We start from the raw sequence: 13,745 nt of genomic DNA, 5'->3' as shown, positions 1-13,745 counted from the left end.
ACATTTGCCACCCCCACCCAGAACCCATGCAGTGCCGAGCATGACCAAAACATGTGGGTGTGGTTCGCTGGGCTTCTCGCGCATCTCCCGCACCTATCCTCTACCCCGAAAAATTTACTGAGCCTTGTTCCGGTCATGTGCGCCCTGTGCAAGACCTTGAATTGTATCAGGCTAAGCCTGGCACACGAGGACGAAGAGTTTACCCTGCGTAGGGCATCTGCCCACAGCCCCTCTTCGATCTCTTCCCCCAGCTCTTCTTCCCATTTTCCCTTCAGCTCATCCACCATGATCTCCCCCTCGTCTCTCATTTCCCTGTATATATCTGACACCCTACCATCCCCCACCCATGTCCCCGAAATCACTTTATCCTGAATCTCCTGCGTCGGGAGCTGCGGAAATTCCCTCACCTGTTGCCTCACAAAAGCCCTCAATTGCATATACTGAAATGCATTCCCCTGGGGCAACCCGTATTTTTCCGTCAGCGCTCCCAGACTCGCAAACGTCCCGTCTAGGAACAGATCCCTCAGTTGCACAATCCCTGCTCTCTGCCATGTTCTAAATCCCCCATCTATTCTCCCCGGGACAAACCTATGATTATTCCTTATCGGGGACCGCACTAGAACACAAAAATAAATCTCGGGAGGACTACCATTTTGACCGCCTGCACCCTGCCCACCAGTGACAGGGACACCATGTCCCATCTCTTAAAATCCTTCTCCATCTGTTCCACTAATCATGTTAAATTAAGCCTATGTAGGGTTCCCCAGTTCCTGGCTATCTGGATCCCTAAGTACCGGAAATCTGTTGTTACCCTCCTCAGCGGTAAATCATCTATTCCCCTGCTCTGCTCCCCCGGATGCACCACAAACAACTCACTCTTCCCCATATTTAGTTTGTACCCCGAAAATTCCCCAAACTCCCTGAGTGTCCACATTATCTCAGACATCCCCTCCACTGGGTCCGCAACATACAGCAATAGATCATCTGCATACAATGATACCCGGTGTTCTTCTCCTCCCCTGAGTACACCCCTCCACTTCCTAGAGCCCCTCAGTGCTATGGCCAGCGGCTCAATTGCCAATGCAAACAGTAACGGAGACAGGGGACACCCCTGTCTTGTCCCTCTATAAAAACGGAAGTAGTCGAACCTCTGCCTGTTCGTGATCACACTTGCCACCGGGGCCCTATATAGCAGCTGTACCCATCCAATAAACCCCTCTCCAAAACCAAATCTCTTCAACGCTTCCCATAGGTAGTCCCACTCCACACTGTCAAATGCTTTCTCAGCGTCCATCGCCACCACTATCTCCGCCTCCCCCTCCGGCGGGGGCATCATCATCACCCCTAGCAGCCTCCGTATATTTGTGTTCAGCTGTCTCCCCTTAACGAACCCAGTTTGATCCTCGTGGACCACCCCCGGGACACAATCCTCTATCTTTGTCGCCATCACCTTGGCCAGGAGCTTAGCATCCACGTTCAGGAGGGAAATAGGCCTGTAAGACCCACACTGCAGTGGGTCTTTTTCCTTCTTTAAGAGTAACGATATCGTCGCCTCCGACATAGTCGGGGGCAACTTCCCCCTTTCCCTGGCCTCATTAAAGGTTCTTGTCAAAAGCGGGGCCAGTAGGTCCATGTATTTCCGATAAAATTCCACCGGGAACCCATCCGGTCCCGGGGCCTTCCCCGCCTGCATGCTCCCAATCCCCTTTACCACCTCCTCCACCTCAATCCGTGCTCCCAGTCCCGCCCTCTCCTGCTCCTCCACCTTCGGGAATTCCAGCCGATCTAGGAAATGCATCATTCCCTCCTTCCCTTCCGGGGGCTGAGCCTTATACAGCCTCTCGTAGAATGCCTTAAACACCCCGTTCACCCTCTCCGCTCCCCGTTCCATCTCACCTTCCTCATCCCTCACCCCACCTATCTCCCTCGCCGCTCCCCTCTTCCTCAGTTGTTGGGCCAGTAACCGGCTCGCCTTCTCTCCATACTCGTACTGTACTCCCTGTGCCCTCCTCCACTGTGCTTCTGCCTTGCCCGTGGTCAGCAGGTCAAATTCCATATGTAGCCTTTGTCTTTCCCTGTACAGTCCCTCCTCCGGAGCCTCTGCATATTGCCTGTCTACCCTCAGAAGTTCTCTCAACAGTCGCTCCCTTTCTTTGTTCTCTTGCTTCCCTTTATGGGCCCTTATGGATATCAGTTCCCCTCTGACCACCGCCTTCAGCGCCTCACAGACCACTCCCACCTGGACCTCTCCGTTATCATTAAGCTCCAGATACCTTTTGATACACCCCCTCACCCTTAAACATACCCCCTCATCCGCCAACAACACCATATCCAATCTCCAGAGTGGGTGCTGCTCTTTTTCCTCTCCTACCTCCAGATCTACCCAATGTGGAGCGTGGTCCGAAATGGCTATGGCCATGTACTCCGTCCCTGTCACCTTCGGAATCAGTGCCCTTCCCAGGACAAAAAAGTCTATCCGTGAATACACCTTGTGAACATGGGAGAAAAATGAAAACTCCTTACTCCTAGGCCTAATAAATCTCCAGGGGTCTACTCCTCCCATCTGCTCCATGAAGTCTTTAAGCACCTTGGCTGCTGCCTGCCTCCTCCCGGTCTTAGACCTAGACCGGTCCAGCCCTGGATCAAGCACCGTATTGAAGTCTCCCCCCATTACCAGCTTTCCCGCCTCCAGGTCCGGGATACGCCCCAGCATACGCTTCATGAAGTTTACATCATCCCAGTTCGGGGCGTATACGTTCACCAGAACCTTAGGGCCTGTACTGCGCTGTATTGTTCTATGTTCTATCATAGTGTAGGTTAGATGGCTTTTGTTTCGGTGCAACATCGTGGGCCGAAGGGCCTGTACTGCGCTGTATTGTTCTATGTTCTATGTTCTAACCACCGCCTCCCCTTGCAATCTGCCACTCACCATCACGTATCTACCCCCACTGTCCGCCACTATGGTCTTTGCCTCAAACAGTACCCGTTTCCCCACTAAAATAGCCACCCCCCCTATTCTTCGCATCTAAGCCCGAATGTAACACCTGCCCCACCCATCCTTTACGTAGTCTAACCTGATCTGCCAGTTTCAGGTGCGTCTCCTGCAACATGACCACATCTGCCTTTAAGTTCTTTAGGTGTGCGAGTACCCATGCACTTTTAATCGGCCCATTCAGCCCTCTCACGTTCCACGTGATCAACCGGGTTGGGGGGCTCTTTAACCCCCCCCCCCCATGTCGACTAGCCATCCCCTTTTCTAACCCAGCTCCTCACCCGGTTCCCACGTACCCGTATATCCCACTGACGGTGCTCTCCCATCCCGACCACCCCACCCCATAACAGCGCCCCCTTCCCCTTAGCAGCAGCAACCCAGTTAACTCCCCCTTCCCCCCCCCCCCCCCCCCTCCGCTAGATCCCTTTCTAGCGTAGTTGCACCCCCCATGTTGCTCCCAGAAGTCAGCAAACTCTGGCTGACCTCAGCTTCTCCCGTTTGTCCTCGGCCCCTCATTGTGCGAGGCCCCCTCCTTCCTGCGTCCCCGTTCCCGCCACAATTACCATAGCGCGGGAGCAAAGCCCGCGTTTCCCACTCGGCCCTGCCCCTGATGGCGCAGTTCCCTTCTCCTTCCCCTTTCCTTCCCACCGGTGCCCACAGTTCCCCATACTCCCCCCCCCCCCCCCCCCCCCACGAGGGAAAAAGAGACAAGTTACAAAATTGAAAAAATTCCCCCCCTTCCCCTTCCTCATCCCACATAATCACCCCACCACTTTATTACAGAAGCTTTTTCTCTCGCCAGACTATTCCAGCTTCTCGTCCACAATGAATGTCCACGCCTCTTCTGCCGTCTCAAAGTAGTGGTGCTGCCCTTGGTATGTGACCCACAGTCTCGCCGGCTGCAACATTCCAAATTTCACCTTCTTTTTGTGGAGCACCGCCTTGGCCCGGTTGAAACTTGCTCTCCTTCTCGCCACCTCCGCACTCCAATCCTGGTACACGCGGATCACCACGTTCTCCCACCTGCAGCTCCGAGTTTTCTTCGCCCATCTCAGAACCATCTCTCTGTCATTGTAGCGGTGAAACCTCACCACTATAGCTCGAGGTATTTCTCCAGCCTTTGTTCTTCGCGCCAGAACTCGATAAGCTCCCTCCACCTCCAAAGGGCCCGTCGGGGCCTCCGATCCCATTAGCGAGTGAAGCATCGTGCTCACATATGCCCCGACGTCCGCCCCCTCTGTGCCTTCGGGAAGACCCAAGACTCTTAAATTCTTCCTCCTCGAGTTATTCTCCAGGGCTTCCAACCTCTCCACACACCTTTTGTGCTGTGCCTCGTGCGTCTCTGTCCTTCCCACCAGGCCCTGTATTTCATCCTCATTCTCCGCAGCCTTTGCCTTCACGACCCAAAGCTCCAACTCCTGGGTCCTCTGCGCCTCCTTTAGCCCTTCAATCGCCTGTAGCATCGGGGCCAACACCTCCTTCTTCAGCTCTTCCACACAACGCCGCAGGAACTCTTGTTGCTCCGGGCCCCATACCAAACAGCCACCTACCAACGCCATCTTGCTTCGAGCTTCCCTTCCTTGCCGCTGCTCCAGTGGATCCACTGCAATCCGGCCGCTATCCTCTCCTTTATCCATATTTATCCGGGGGGTTCCCTCCTAGTTCACCGCACAATGATTTTGGCCGTTAAAAATTGCCGTTGGGGCTCCTAATAAGAGCCCAAAAGTCCGTTTCAACGGGAGGTGCTGAAACGTGCGACTTAGCTGGTCATCGCCGCACCCGGAAGCCTCGTTCCTATGTTCCTAAAGCAAAAAACATCGAAGTCAATCTCAAGTCTGATGTCTCGCTGCAGATTGAATCAGGTGGCTTGTTTGATTTCTTTGTTTTTAAGTTCTTCAACCCTGAATAATCAAGCGTATGAAGGTGATAAATATACTTTGCACTATTGAGTTTACAGGTGTCATTCTTGTCAGTAACTCACACTTTGATTACCCTTTTGTACTGTCAACCTCATTCTCATTTGAATTGACAATGGGCGCATACTCAAGGGGAAAACTGAGAGTCTATCCCATTTCACTCCGTGAAAGTTTACCTGTTATTGATCCTATCATGGAATGAGTTTGATAGGGAGCTCGTGGAATAGTCTAATTCATCCTCCATCCTAGCACAGCTTTCACGGCTTGGGAGTGGAGAAAATGGACAAATATTCTTCATTGCAAGGTTGGCAAATTATTGTGGCCAGTGCCAACATGTGTTGCGAGGTTTTTAACCTACTCTAGCTTTTCTCTCTGAAGTAAAAACAAACTTCTGTAAAAACCTCAGCAGGCCTGGCAGCATCTCTGAAGAGAACACATTTCTGATGCACCACTACTGACCAAGCTGATTGAGTCCTAAAAGACTTGGCTGCTCAACTGGGTCTGTGGCAAGTGGTGAGGGAAAAACCTACTTGACATTGTCCTCACCAATTTACCTGTCACCGATGTACCTGTCCATGAAAGTATTGGTAGGAGTGACCACTGTAAAAGTCCTTGTGGAGATCAAGTCTCGCCTTCACACTGAGGGTAGCCTTTGTCGTGTTGTGTGGCCCTACCACACTACAATTGGGCAGCACGGTAGCATTGTGGATAGCACAATTGCTTCACAGCTCCAGGGTCCCAGGTTCAATTCCGGCTTGGGTCACTGTCTGTGCGGAGTCTGCACATCCTCCCCGTGTGTGCGTGGGTTTCCTCCGGGTGCTCCGGTTTCCTCCCACAGTCCAAAGATGTGCAGGTTAGGTGGATTGGCTATGATAAATTGCCCTTAGTGTCCAAAATTGCCCTTAGTGTTGGGTGGGGTTACTAGGTTATGGGGATAGGGTGGAGGTGTTGACCTTGGGTAGTGTGCTCTTTCCAAGAGCCGGTGCAGACGCGATGGGCCGAATGGCCTCCTGCACTGTAAATTCTATGACAATGCTAAGTGGGATAGATTTCGAACAGATTTCGCACCTCCAAACTGGCTATCCTGAGGTGCTGTGGGCCATCAACAGCAGCAGAATTGTACACAATCAAAATATGTAACCTCATGGCCTGGCATATCCTCCATGCTATCATTGCCATGAAGCCGGGGGATCAACCCCGGTTCAATGAAGAATGTAGGAGGGCATGCCAGGAACTGTACCAGGTATATCTAAAAATTAGATGCCGACCTCGAAAAGCTACAACACAGGACTGCTTGCATGCCAAACAATGAAAGCAGCATGTGAGAGAGTTTAAGTCATCCCACAACCAATGGATCAGATCTAAGCTCTGCAGTCCTGCCACATCCAGTCGTGAATGGTAGTGGACAATTAAATGAAACATTTGCATCAAGCCAAAAGTGCCGAGTGGATGACCCATCCTGGCCTCCTCCTGAGGTCCTTTGCATCACAGGTGCCACTTTTCGGTTGAAGGTCCAAATTCGCACCTTAATACACCAACATCGTCATGCACAAGTTCGAAGAAGACCTCCTCGCCGCACAGGACCTTCAACCGATGCTGTACACCAGATACACCGATGACATTTTTAGCCTTTGGGCCCACGGCGAAGAATCACTGAAACGACTACACGATGACATCAATAAGTTCCATCCCACCATCAGACTCACCATTGACTACTCTCCAGAATCAATTGCATTCTTGGACACGTGCATCTTCATCAAGGAAGGTCACCTCAGCACTTTGCTTTACCACAAGCCCATGGATAACCTCACGATGCTCCACTTCTCCAGCTTCCACCCTAAACACATTAAAGAAGCCATCCCCTACGGACAAGTTCCCCCCATATACACAGGATCTGCTCAGACGAGGAGGAACGTGACCGACATCTACAGGCACTGAAAGACGCCCTCGTAAGAACGGGATATGACGCTCAATTCATCGATCGACAGTTCCAACGTACCTCAGCGAGAAACCGTACTGACCTCCTCAGAAGACAAACACGACACAACCCACAGAGTACCCTTCGTCGTCCAGTACTTCCCCGGAGCGGAGAAACTACGACATCTTCTTCGCAACCTTCAACACATCATCAATGAAGGCAAGCATCTTGCCAAGGTCATCACACACGCCCACTACTTGCCGTCAAACAACCGCGCAACCTCAAACAGACCATTGTTTGCAGCAAACTACCCACCTTCAGGAGAACAGCGACCATGACACCACACAACCCTGCTATGGCAACCTCTGCAAGACGTATCAGATCATCGACATGGGTACCACCATTATACGTAAGAACATCACCCACCAGTTACACGGTACATACTCGTGCGACTCGGCCAACGTTGTCTACCTCATACGCTGCAGGAAAGGATATCCCGAGGCGTGGTACATTGGCAAGACCATGCAGACGCTGCGACAACGGATGAACGGACATCGCGTGACAATCGGCAGGCAGGAATGTTCCCTTTCAGTCGGGGAACACTTCAGCAGTCAAAGGCATTCAGCCTTTAAACTTCAGGTAAGCATCCTCCAAGGTGGCCTTCAGGACATGCGACAACGCAAAATCGCCAGGCATAAACTGATAGCCAAGTTCCCCACGCGTGAGTACGACCTCGACCGGGACCTTGGATTCATGTCGCATCACATTCACCCCCAACCATCTGGCCTGGACTTGCAAAATCCTACCAACTGTCCTGGCCATGAGACAATTCACATCTCTTTGATTACCTGTGATTATCCCTCACTCCAGTTGGACCTGTAAAGATTTAATTACCTGCAAATACTCACATTCAAAGTATCGTCTTGCATCATTGACTTTGTCTATATATATATATATATATGGTTGTGGAACCCACCTTTTCACTCACCTGATGAAGGAGCTGTGCTCCAAAATCTAGTGATTCGAAACCAACCTGTTGGACTTTAACCTGCTTTTGTAAGATTTCTTACTGTTCCTGTAAAGACTCATATTCCAACCATTCTTCACATTCCAATCTGTAATTATCTTGCAATTGTGTCTCTCCTATATATGCTGTGATTGTGAACCTGCCTCCACTTCACCTGATGAAGGAGCAGCGCTCTGAAAGCTTGTGATTTCAAATAAACCTGTTAGACTTTAAGCTGGTGTTGTGAGACTTTTTACTGTGCCCACCCCAATCCAGCGCCGGCATCTCCACATCATGGCTTATATTTTAGAGTAGAGAAGAATGACAGGTGATGTATTAAAACATTCAAAATTCTTACAGGGACCAACAGGACAGGTGCAAGATGGATGTTTCCACTGGGGAAGTGGGGGGGGGGGTCCAGAATCAGGGGATCCAGTCTCCAAATACAGGATAATCAGCCACAATCTAGTTGAATGGTGGAGCAGGCTCGAAGGGCCAAATAACCTATGCCTGTTCCTATTTCCTATGTTCCTGTTAACCATGATCTAATTGAACAACAGCGGGACAGACTCGGGGAGCTAAATGCCACCTTCTCTGCCTAGTCCCAAAATTAGAAATGATCCATTAACTCAATCCACAATGTAATCATAAATTAATAAGGCACAAAAGGCAGCATTTGGCTCATCATGCTTTTTGAAAGAGTTACCTAATTAGTCCAGTGTAATGATATGTATATAGGCAAGCTAGTGAAGGGTTAATTATTACATCTCTGTGTAATTCAAACACTAGAGAGCACCACCATTTCTCTATATGGATCAGACCTCAGGGAATGCTGGGTAGTTAGTGAAGGAGAAAGCATGAGAACAACACTAGGAGAGTATTAGATTAGAGAGAGTTAACACGAGGATATTATTATTGGCTATTAGATTATTGATTATTCTAGACAGATTCAATATTACTTTATTAACAACTATAGCTCAGTAGTGTGTGCGAACTTCATTTAATTAATCGTTATACAATAAATTAGTTTTGTTTCAATCTAATGTTTGATGGATTCTTTGTCATCAACTCAAAGGACCATTCTGGAACAATGGTAATATAACCAAGGGTAATATAACATCCAGTTCCCCTGCCTTTTGACCAGAGGCATGTAAATGTTTCCTGTTCACGGTATGTAGCCAGCTGCATTTTGAAAGTTGTCATTGAATTTGCTGCCACTGTCTCATCCACTAGCCCCTTTCGGGTTGTAAAAACAGATCACAGCCACTCGCCGTCTAAACAAATATCTCCTCATTTCGCCCGTTGGTTCCTTTGCCAGTTGCCTTAAGTCTGTGTCCTCTGGTTACTGGCCCTCCTGCCAGAGAAATGGTTTCCCTCTGTCTACTTGGTGAGTTTATTTTATTACAGATGAAACATTCAGCCTGTTTATTCTGTTTCTCTTATAGAGATACCTCAGGAACTTCCTCACTTTGATGCTAAAGTGTCCGACTTCACCAATAAACCCACACAACAAGGATATTATGCTTTCAAAGCACACTCTGTGTGAGTTTACGCCCTTCTTCAGGAAAGGAGTTTTTGACTTCAGCAGTCATGGGACTGGGTAATGGTATGAGACAACTGGAAGATTTACTCCTTATTTAAAAGTATCAGGACCAACGCAGTGCCTTCTCAGCATTAGACTAGAGTTTCTAAACAAGCACACAGATTATCTGGTGTCCGGCAGTCCCGTTCTGCAAGGTAACTCCAGTTTCTTCTGTTTACATTTTAATATAAAAAGCACCATCATATGCTATGTAAAAATAGTATACGCAAGTCAATAAGCTCTGTCTACTGTTAAAAGTGATTTTCTTCCATGTGTAGACCATTGAATAAAACTCTCCACCAACTTGAGGCAAAACCTTACAATTCAAGAATCTGGCAGGAACGACTGATAATTGCAATGCTGCATGCCACAAGCCAAACTGTGTTTATCTAGATTAGTAAAAATTGTTAAAAATGCCAGATGAATGGCAGCACAGTGGTTAGCCTACGGTACTGAGGACCCGGGTTCGATCTCGGCCCCCTGTCTGTGTTGAGTTTGCACATTCTTCCTGTGTCTGCGTGGGTTTCACCCCCACAACTCAAAGATGAGCAGGTTGGGTGGATTGGCCATGCTAAAATTGTCCCTTAATTGGAAAAAAAATAATTGGGTACTCTAAGTTAATATTTTTTTTAAATGCCAGATGAAGCATTTCTTTCTCCATAGTTCTCACCTAAGCTATTCAAATGTGAACCATTAGCTGAATTGCTCCGGTCACCATCAAATCTCTGACCATTATACATGCACAAAGAGTCCCGCTTTAAGAGTTCTCATTGACTTTACATCTTCAATTTTACTGTGCTGTGTTTGGACAAAAAAAGAGACCGATGCTTTTGAAATATTTTAACTAATTACAGGCCCACATGATAACTGCTCTACTGATCTCAAAGTACATTTAACAAGTACTGTAGTACCTGTGCCCATGACTACTAATAGTGGCCCAATGGTGTATAATTGTTTAACCTCGTTTGGATCTCACCAATGTTGCTTTCAATGTCTGATCCTCAACAACGTTGCGAAGTTTAACTTGAACTAAGTTAGCAACTTACCTTGATTTGAGGTCGTCTGTTGTGGGCAACAATGGCCAGCTAACCCTGAATAGAATACTTTAGGAAATCACACTGGGGAATATTTTAAATCAATGCCACAAAATATTTCGTAATTGCCCCTAAATAGGTTATCCCAAGCTTTCCAGTGTTTTTAACTGATTCGCGTTTATAGTTAATTTTGCATTTAAAAGAATGATTCCTTCCTGAAAACCACTTGGTCGTCTGAAATCGAAGTGAGATTTTGAGTTTTTAATGGGCATGGGGATGGAATTTCGCCTGGGGCGGTGGCACCAGAATGGACAGCATCAGATCTGCTGCCCATTAGACTCCACCCAGATATCCACTGCAGACAGTGAAGCTAAATATCAGACACTGTGTATAATAGGTAGCTGATCTGATATCTCCTGCGCCTCCGCCTCAAGACAAATTCTGACTCTATTATTTTTTAAATTTTGCAGACAAGTAAGCAAGTGGAACAAATGTCAAAAAAACAATGTTCATTTCACCAGTACTTTAGTGTTATTTTTAGAAACAATCCGTTCCTATTGATTTAATAAGCAAGCTTACATAATGGGCTTACATTATAATAGCCACTTATTGTAAAAGCTGGGTTTACAGCTAAAACTTTGTAGCTCCAGAAATTCTGCAAATGCAATATTTCATGTCCCTGATGAATTGTTCACATGACCGGGCTCGAAATTACTTTTCACATTCAAACTGATGAAGCAGAGCTTAGTAATGCAACCAGAAATTAAATTGGGTTGTGTCAGCAGTGCACTTCTTGGCTTGTGGATTTGTTTCTTAAGTTGTGTCAGGGCAAGATTGGAGAGCACATCAGGGAGTGTGATGCTGTCGGAATTCCTGGCTTGTTTCCACTTTCAATATGTAAATTCAGAGCATGCCACATCGTAATAATGATTTAGACTCTGCACAATCAACAACAACTTGCATTTACGTAGTGCTTTTAATGTAGTAAATCGTGCAAAGCTGTGTGACACTTGATCGTTTGCTAAGACGGCCACCTGAGTGAGGTGGAACTATAAGACTTATTCACCCTACTGGGCTATGACCGAGAGGTCTCAGAAAATCTAAGCTGACTACTACATCAAACAAGCATGAACAGAAGTAAGTTGTTGAGAAATACAGGAAAAATGAGTGAGGTAATAACATTGTGCCATTTTGTATAAAGTATCATCCTTATATTTTTAAATTTCATAAAATTGAAAAGCAGTTGGAATTGGTGTAATTTTGTGTTGAATCACCCTAAGTGCAGACTGAGACTCCATTGATCACACCTATTGTTGTGACAACAATCCCCTTAGCCTCTGAATTTTTGATCAGTTAACATTGTCAGGTATTTTACTGAGGTAGCCTTTCAATGAAAGTCATAATCACATCCCAAACTAATTGATTATTCACAAATACTACTGATGAACATCTGAAAGTAATTTCTTGAAGTAAAATAGTTGCTAATGAGCATTTTTTGTATAACTTCTAAATGCTGAGCTATTTGCTGGTGATGTTTATTTAGCGAAAGCACTGCCACAATCTATGCACATTTTTCAGACCAGTTTGGAGACAGCGCACCAAAGTTTTATTACTTTAATTGCTATAGCCTACACTATATCAAAGAATGTTGCTATGCTAATAATTTTTCTCCTCCATGTGCTGTTCAAATTTTATTTTACAGCTCGAAGCAAAATATGCACACTTATTCATCTTTCAGTTTAAATATATTTGTTTATTTAAACCATAATTGCTTCCTTCGCTTCCTATAATGCCTATGCTTTTTAATTATTTAAAGGTTTACAGGTAGTCATCTCAGTTCATAAATCCTCCATACAATTAGAGAACCATGAATTATTCCGATGTGGAATAGCATTCCACATCGCTGGTTTAGCACACTGGGCTAAATCTCTGGCTTTTAAAGCAGACCAAGGCAGGCCAGCAGCACGGTTCAATTCCCCTACCAGCCTCCCCGAACAGGCGCCGGAATGTGGCGACTAGGGGCTTTTCACAGCCTACTTGTGACAATAAGCGATTTTCATTTCATTTTCATTCGTAGCTGCTTGGTAAAGAACAAAATGCCGGTTGAAATGGTCAATGATGGAAATTGGTATATGATGACTGGACATTTAGAAAGACACAATTCATAATTTGTTAACAGGTTCTGAAGCACAATTTCACATTGAATGAATAACTTTGAAATACAGCCCCCATTGTTTGGAAAGCTTGGATGACATTTGCCTCGGATGGATTTTATAGGATGAAATTTCATTTGTATGTACTGTACAATAAAAGTTACTCCCACCCACACCAAAGGCATGTTAAATTATTGTCCCATGAAGGAATAATTTCCTGTGACTTTCATCAATATTTCAGGTAACTTGATTGCAAAGAGATGGTGGAAACAATCCAGAATTGTTGTAGTGTGTGTTCTTTCACCACGTTATAGATGCAAAACGTTTACTGTATGGAGATTGTATTTTCTGTTGTATAGACTTTAAATGAATAATGACCATTACTACTTCTGAGTAGTTTTCATGTGAATGAAGCCACACTGAATATTGGTCCACAAGCTTTACATTTATAATGTAGTTGATGACAATCATAAAAGTTCATTAAACCAGTTATGGTCCTGATTGCAGGCTGGTTCTAATATGTGTAATTAGCTACTGGGTAGACTGTTAAGGAACAAGGAAACAGTATAAATATTGTACAAGGAAAAATGTGTAAAGTTTTTTAAAGTATTTTTTTTTAGTAACTATGGGAATTTATCGAGGGCCCTGTAATTACCAAGATGATCTATTTGTAAACTGTGTATATAAGCATAAATAATGCAAATATCAGCCTGATTCTGCACCTAATTGTATAATCATTTATAATTTATAACTGCGGTGAAAGCACTTTGTGTTTTTATAGTGTTTAAAACTGCTATTTGTAAACTCACTGACCTCAAATAAAATGTTACGCTGAACAGCTGCTTGCATTCCACTCCTTGTATGCATAAAACTAAAAGCTTCATTTATGAAGGAACAACATTTCAGATGTTTGGAAATGAGATTCAGTGTTCTCCTGAGATCAATAGAATATTGCTGCACAGATTGCTGGTGTCAGCACCATATGTACCAAACAACCACCGACCAAGGGCACCAATGAAGTTTAGTTCCTCTTTATCATACTTGTGTAGTCTGAGAATTTATGGGAATAAATATTATTCCCACAGTTGTTTCATCATCCACTCTCTGCTTCCAATTACTTCTCCATTTGATAGTTGTCCTATTC

The 13,745-nt window shown here is 45.9% G+C and overlaps 1 protein-coding gene across 2 annotated transcripts in view; it reads left to right on the top strand.

Moving 5' to 3' along the window:
* The window catches only part of kif16ba (kinesin family member 16Ba), a 251,726-nt gene extending 238,289 nt beyond the window's left edge, over positions 1–13,437 (top strand). For both annotated transcript variants that reach the window (XM_072506633.1, XM_072506629.1), the window contains one exon: positions 9,278–13,437. In XM_072506633.1, coding sequence (XP_072362734.1) covers positions 9,278–9,436 — 159 coding nt within the window. In that variant the 3' untranslated portion in view covers positions 9,437–13,437. The remainder of the gene's footprint in view (positions 1–9,277) is intronic.
* The last annotated feature ends 308 nt before the right edge of the window (positions 13,438–13,745 follow it).

This window comes from Scyliorhinus torazame, chromosome 1 (genome assembly GCF_047496885.1).
Source record: "Scyliorhinus torazame isolate Kashiwa2021f chromosome 1, sScyTor2.1, whole genome shotgun sequence".
Classification (NCBI taxonomy): domain Eukaryota; kingdom Metazoa; phylum Chordata; class Chondrichthyes; order Carcharhiniformes; family Scyliorhinidae; genus Scyliorhinus; species Scyliorhinus torazame.
Note: the sequence above shows the minus strand (reverse complement) of the source record. Positions and strands in the feature narration are given on the sequence as shown.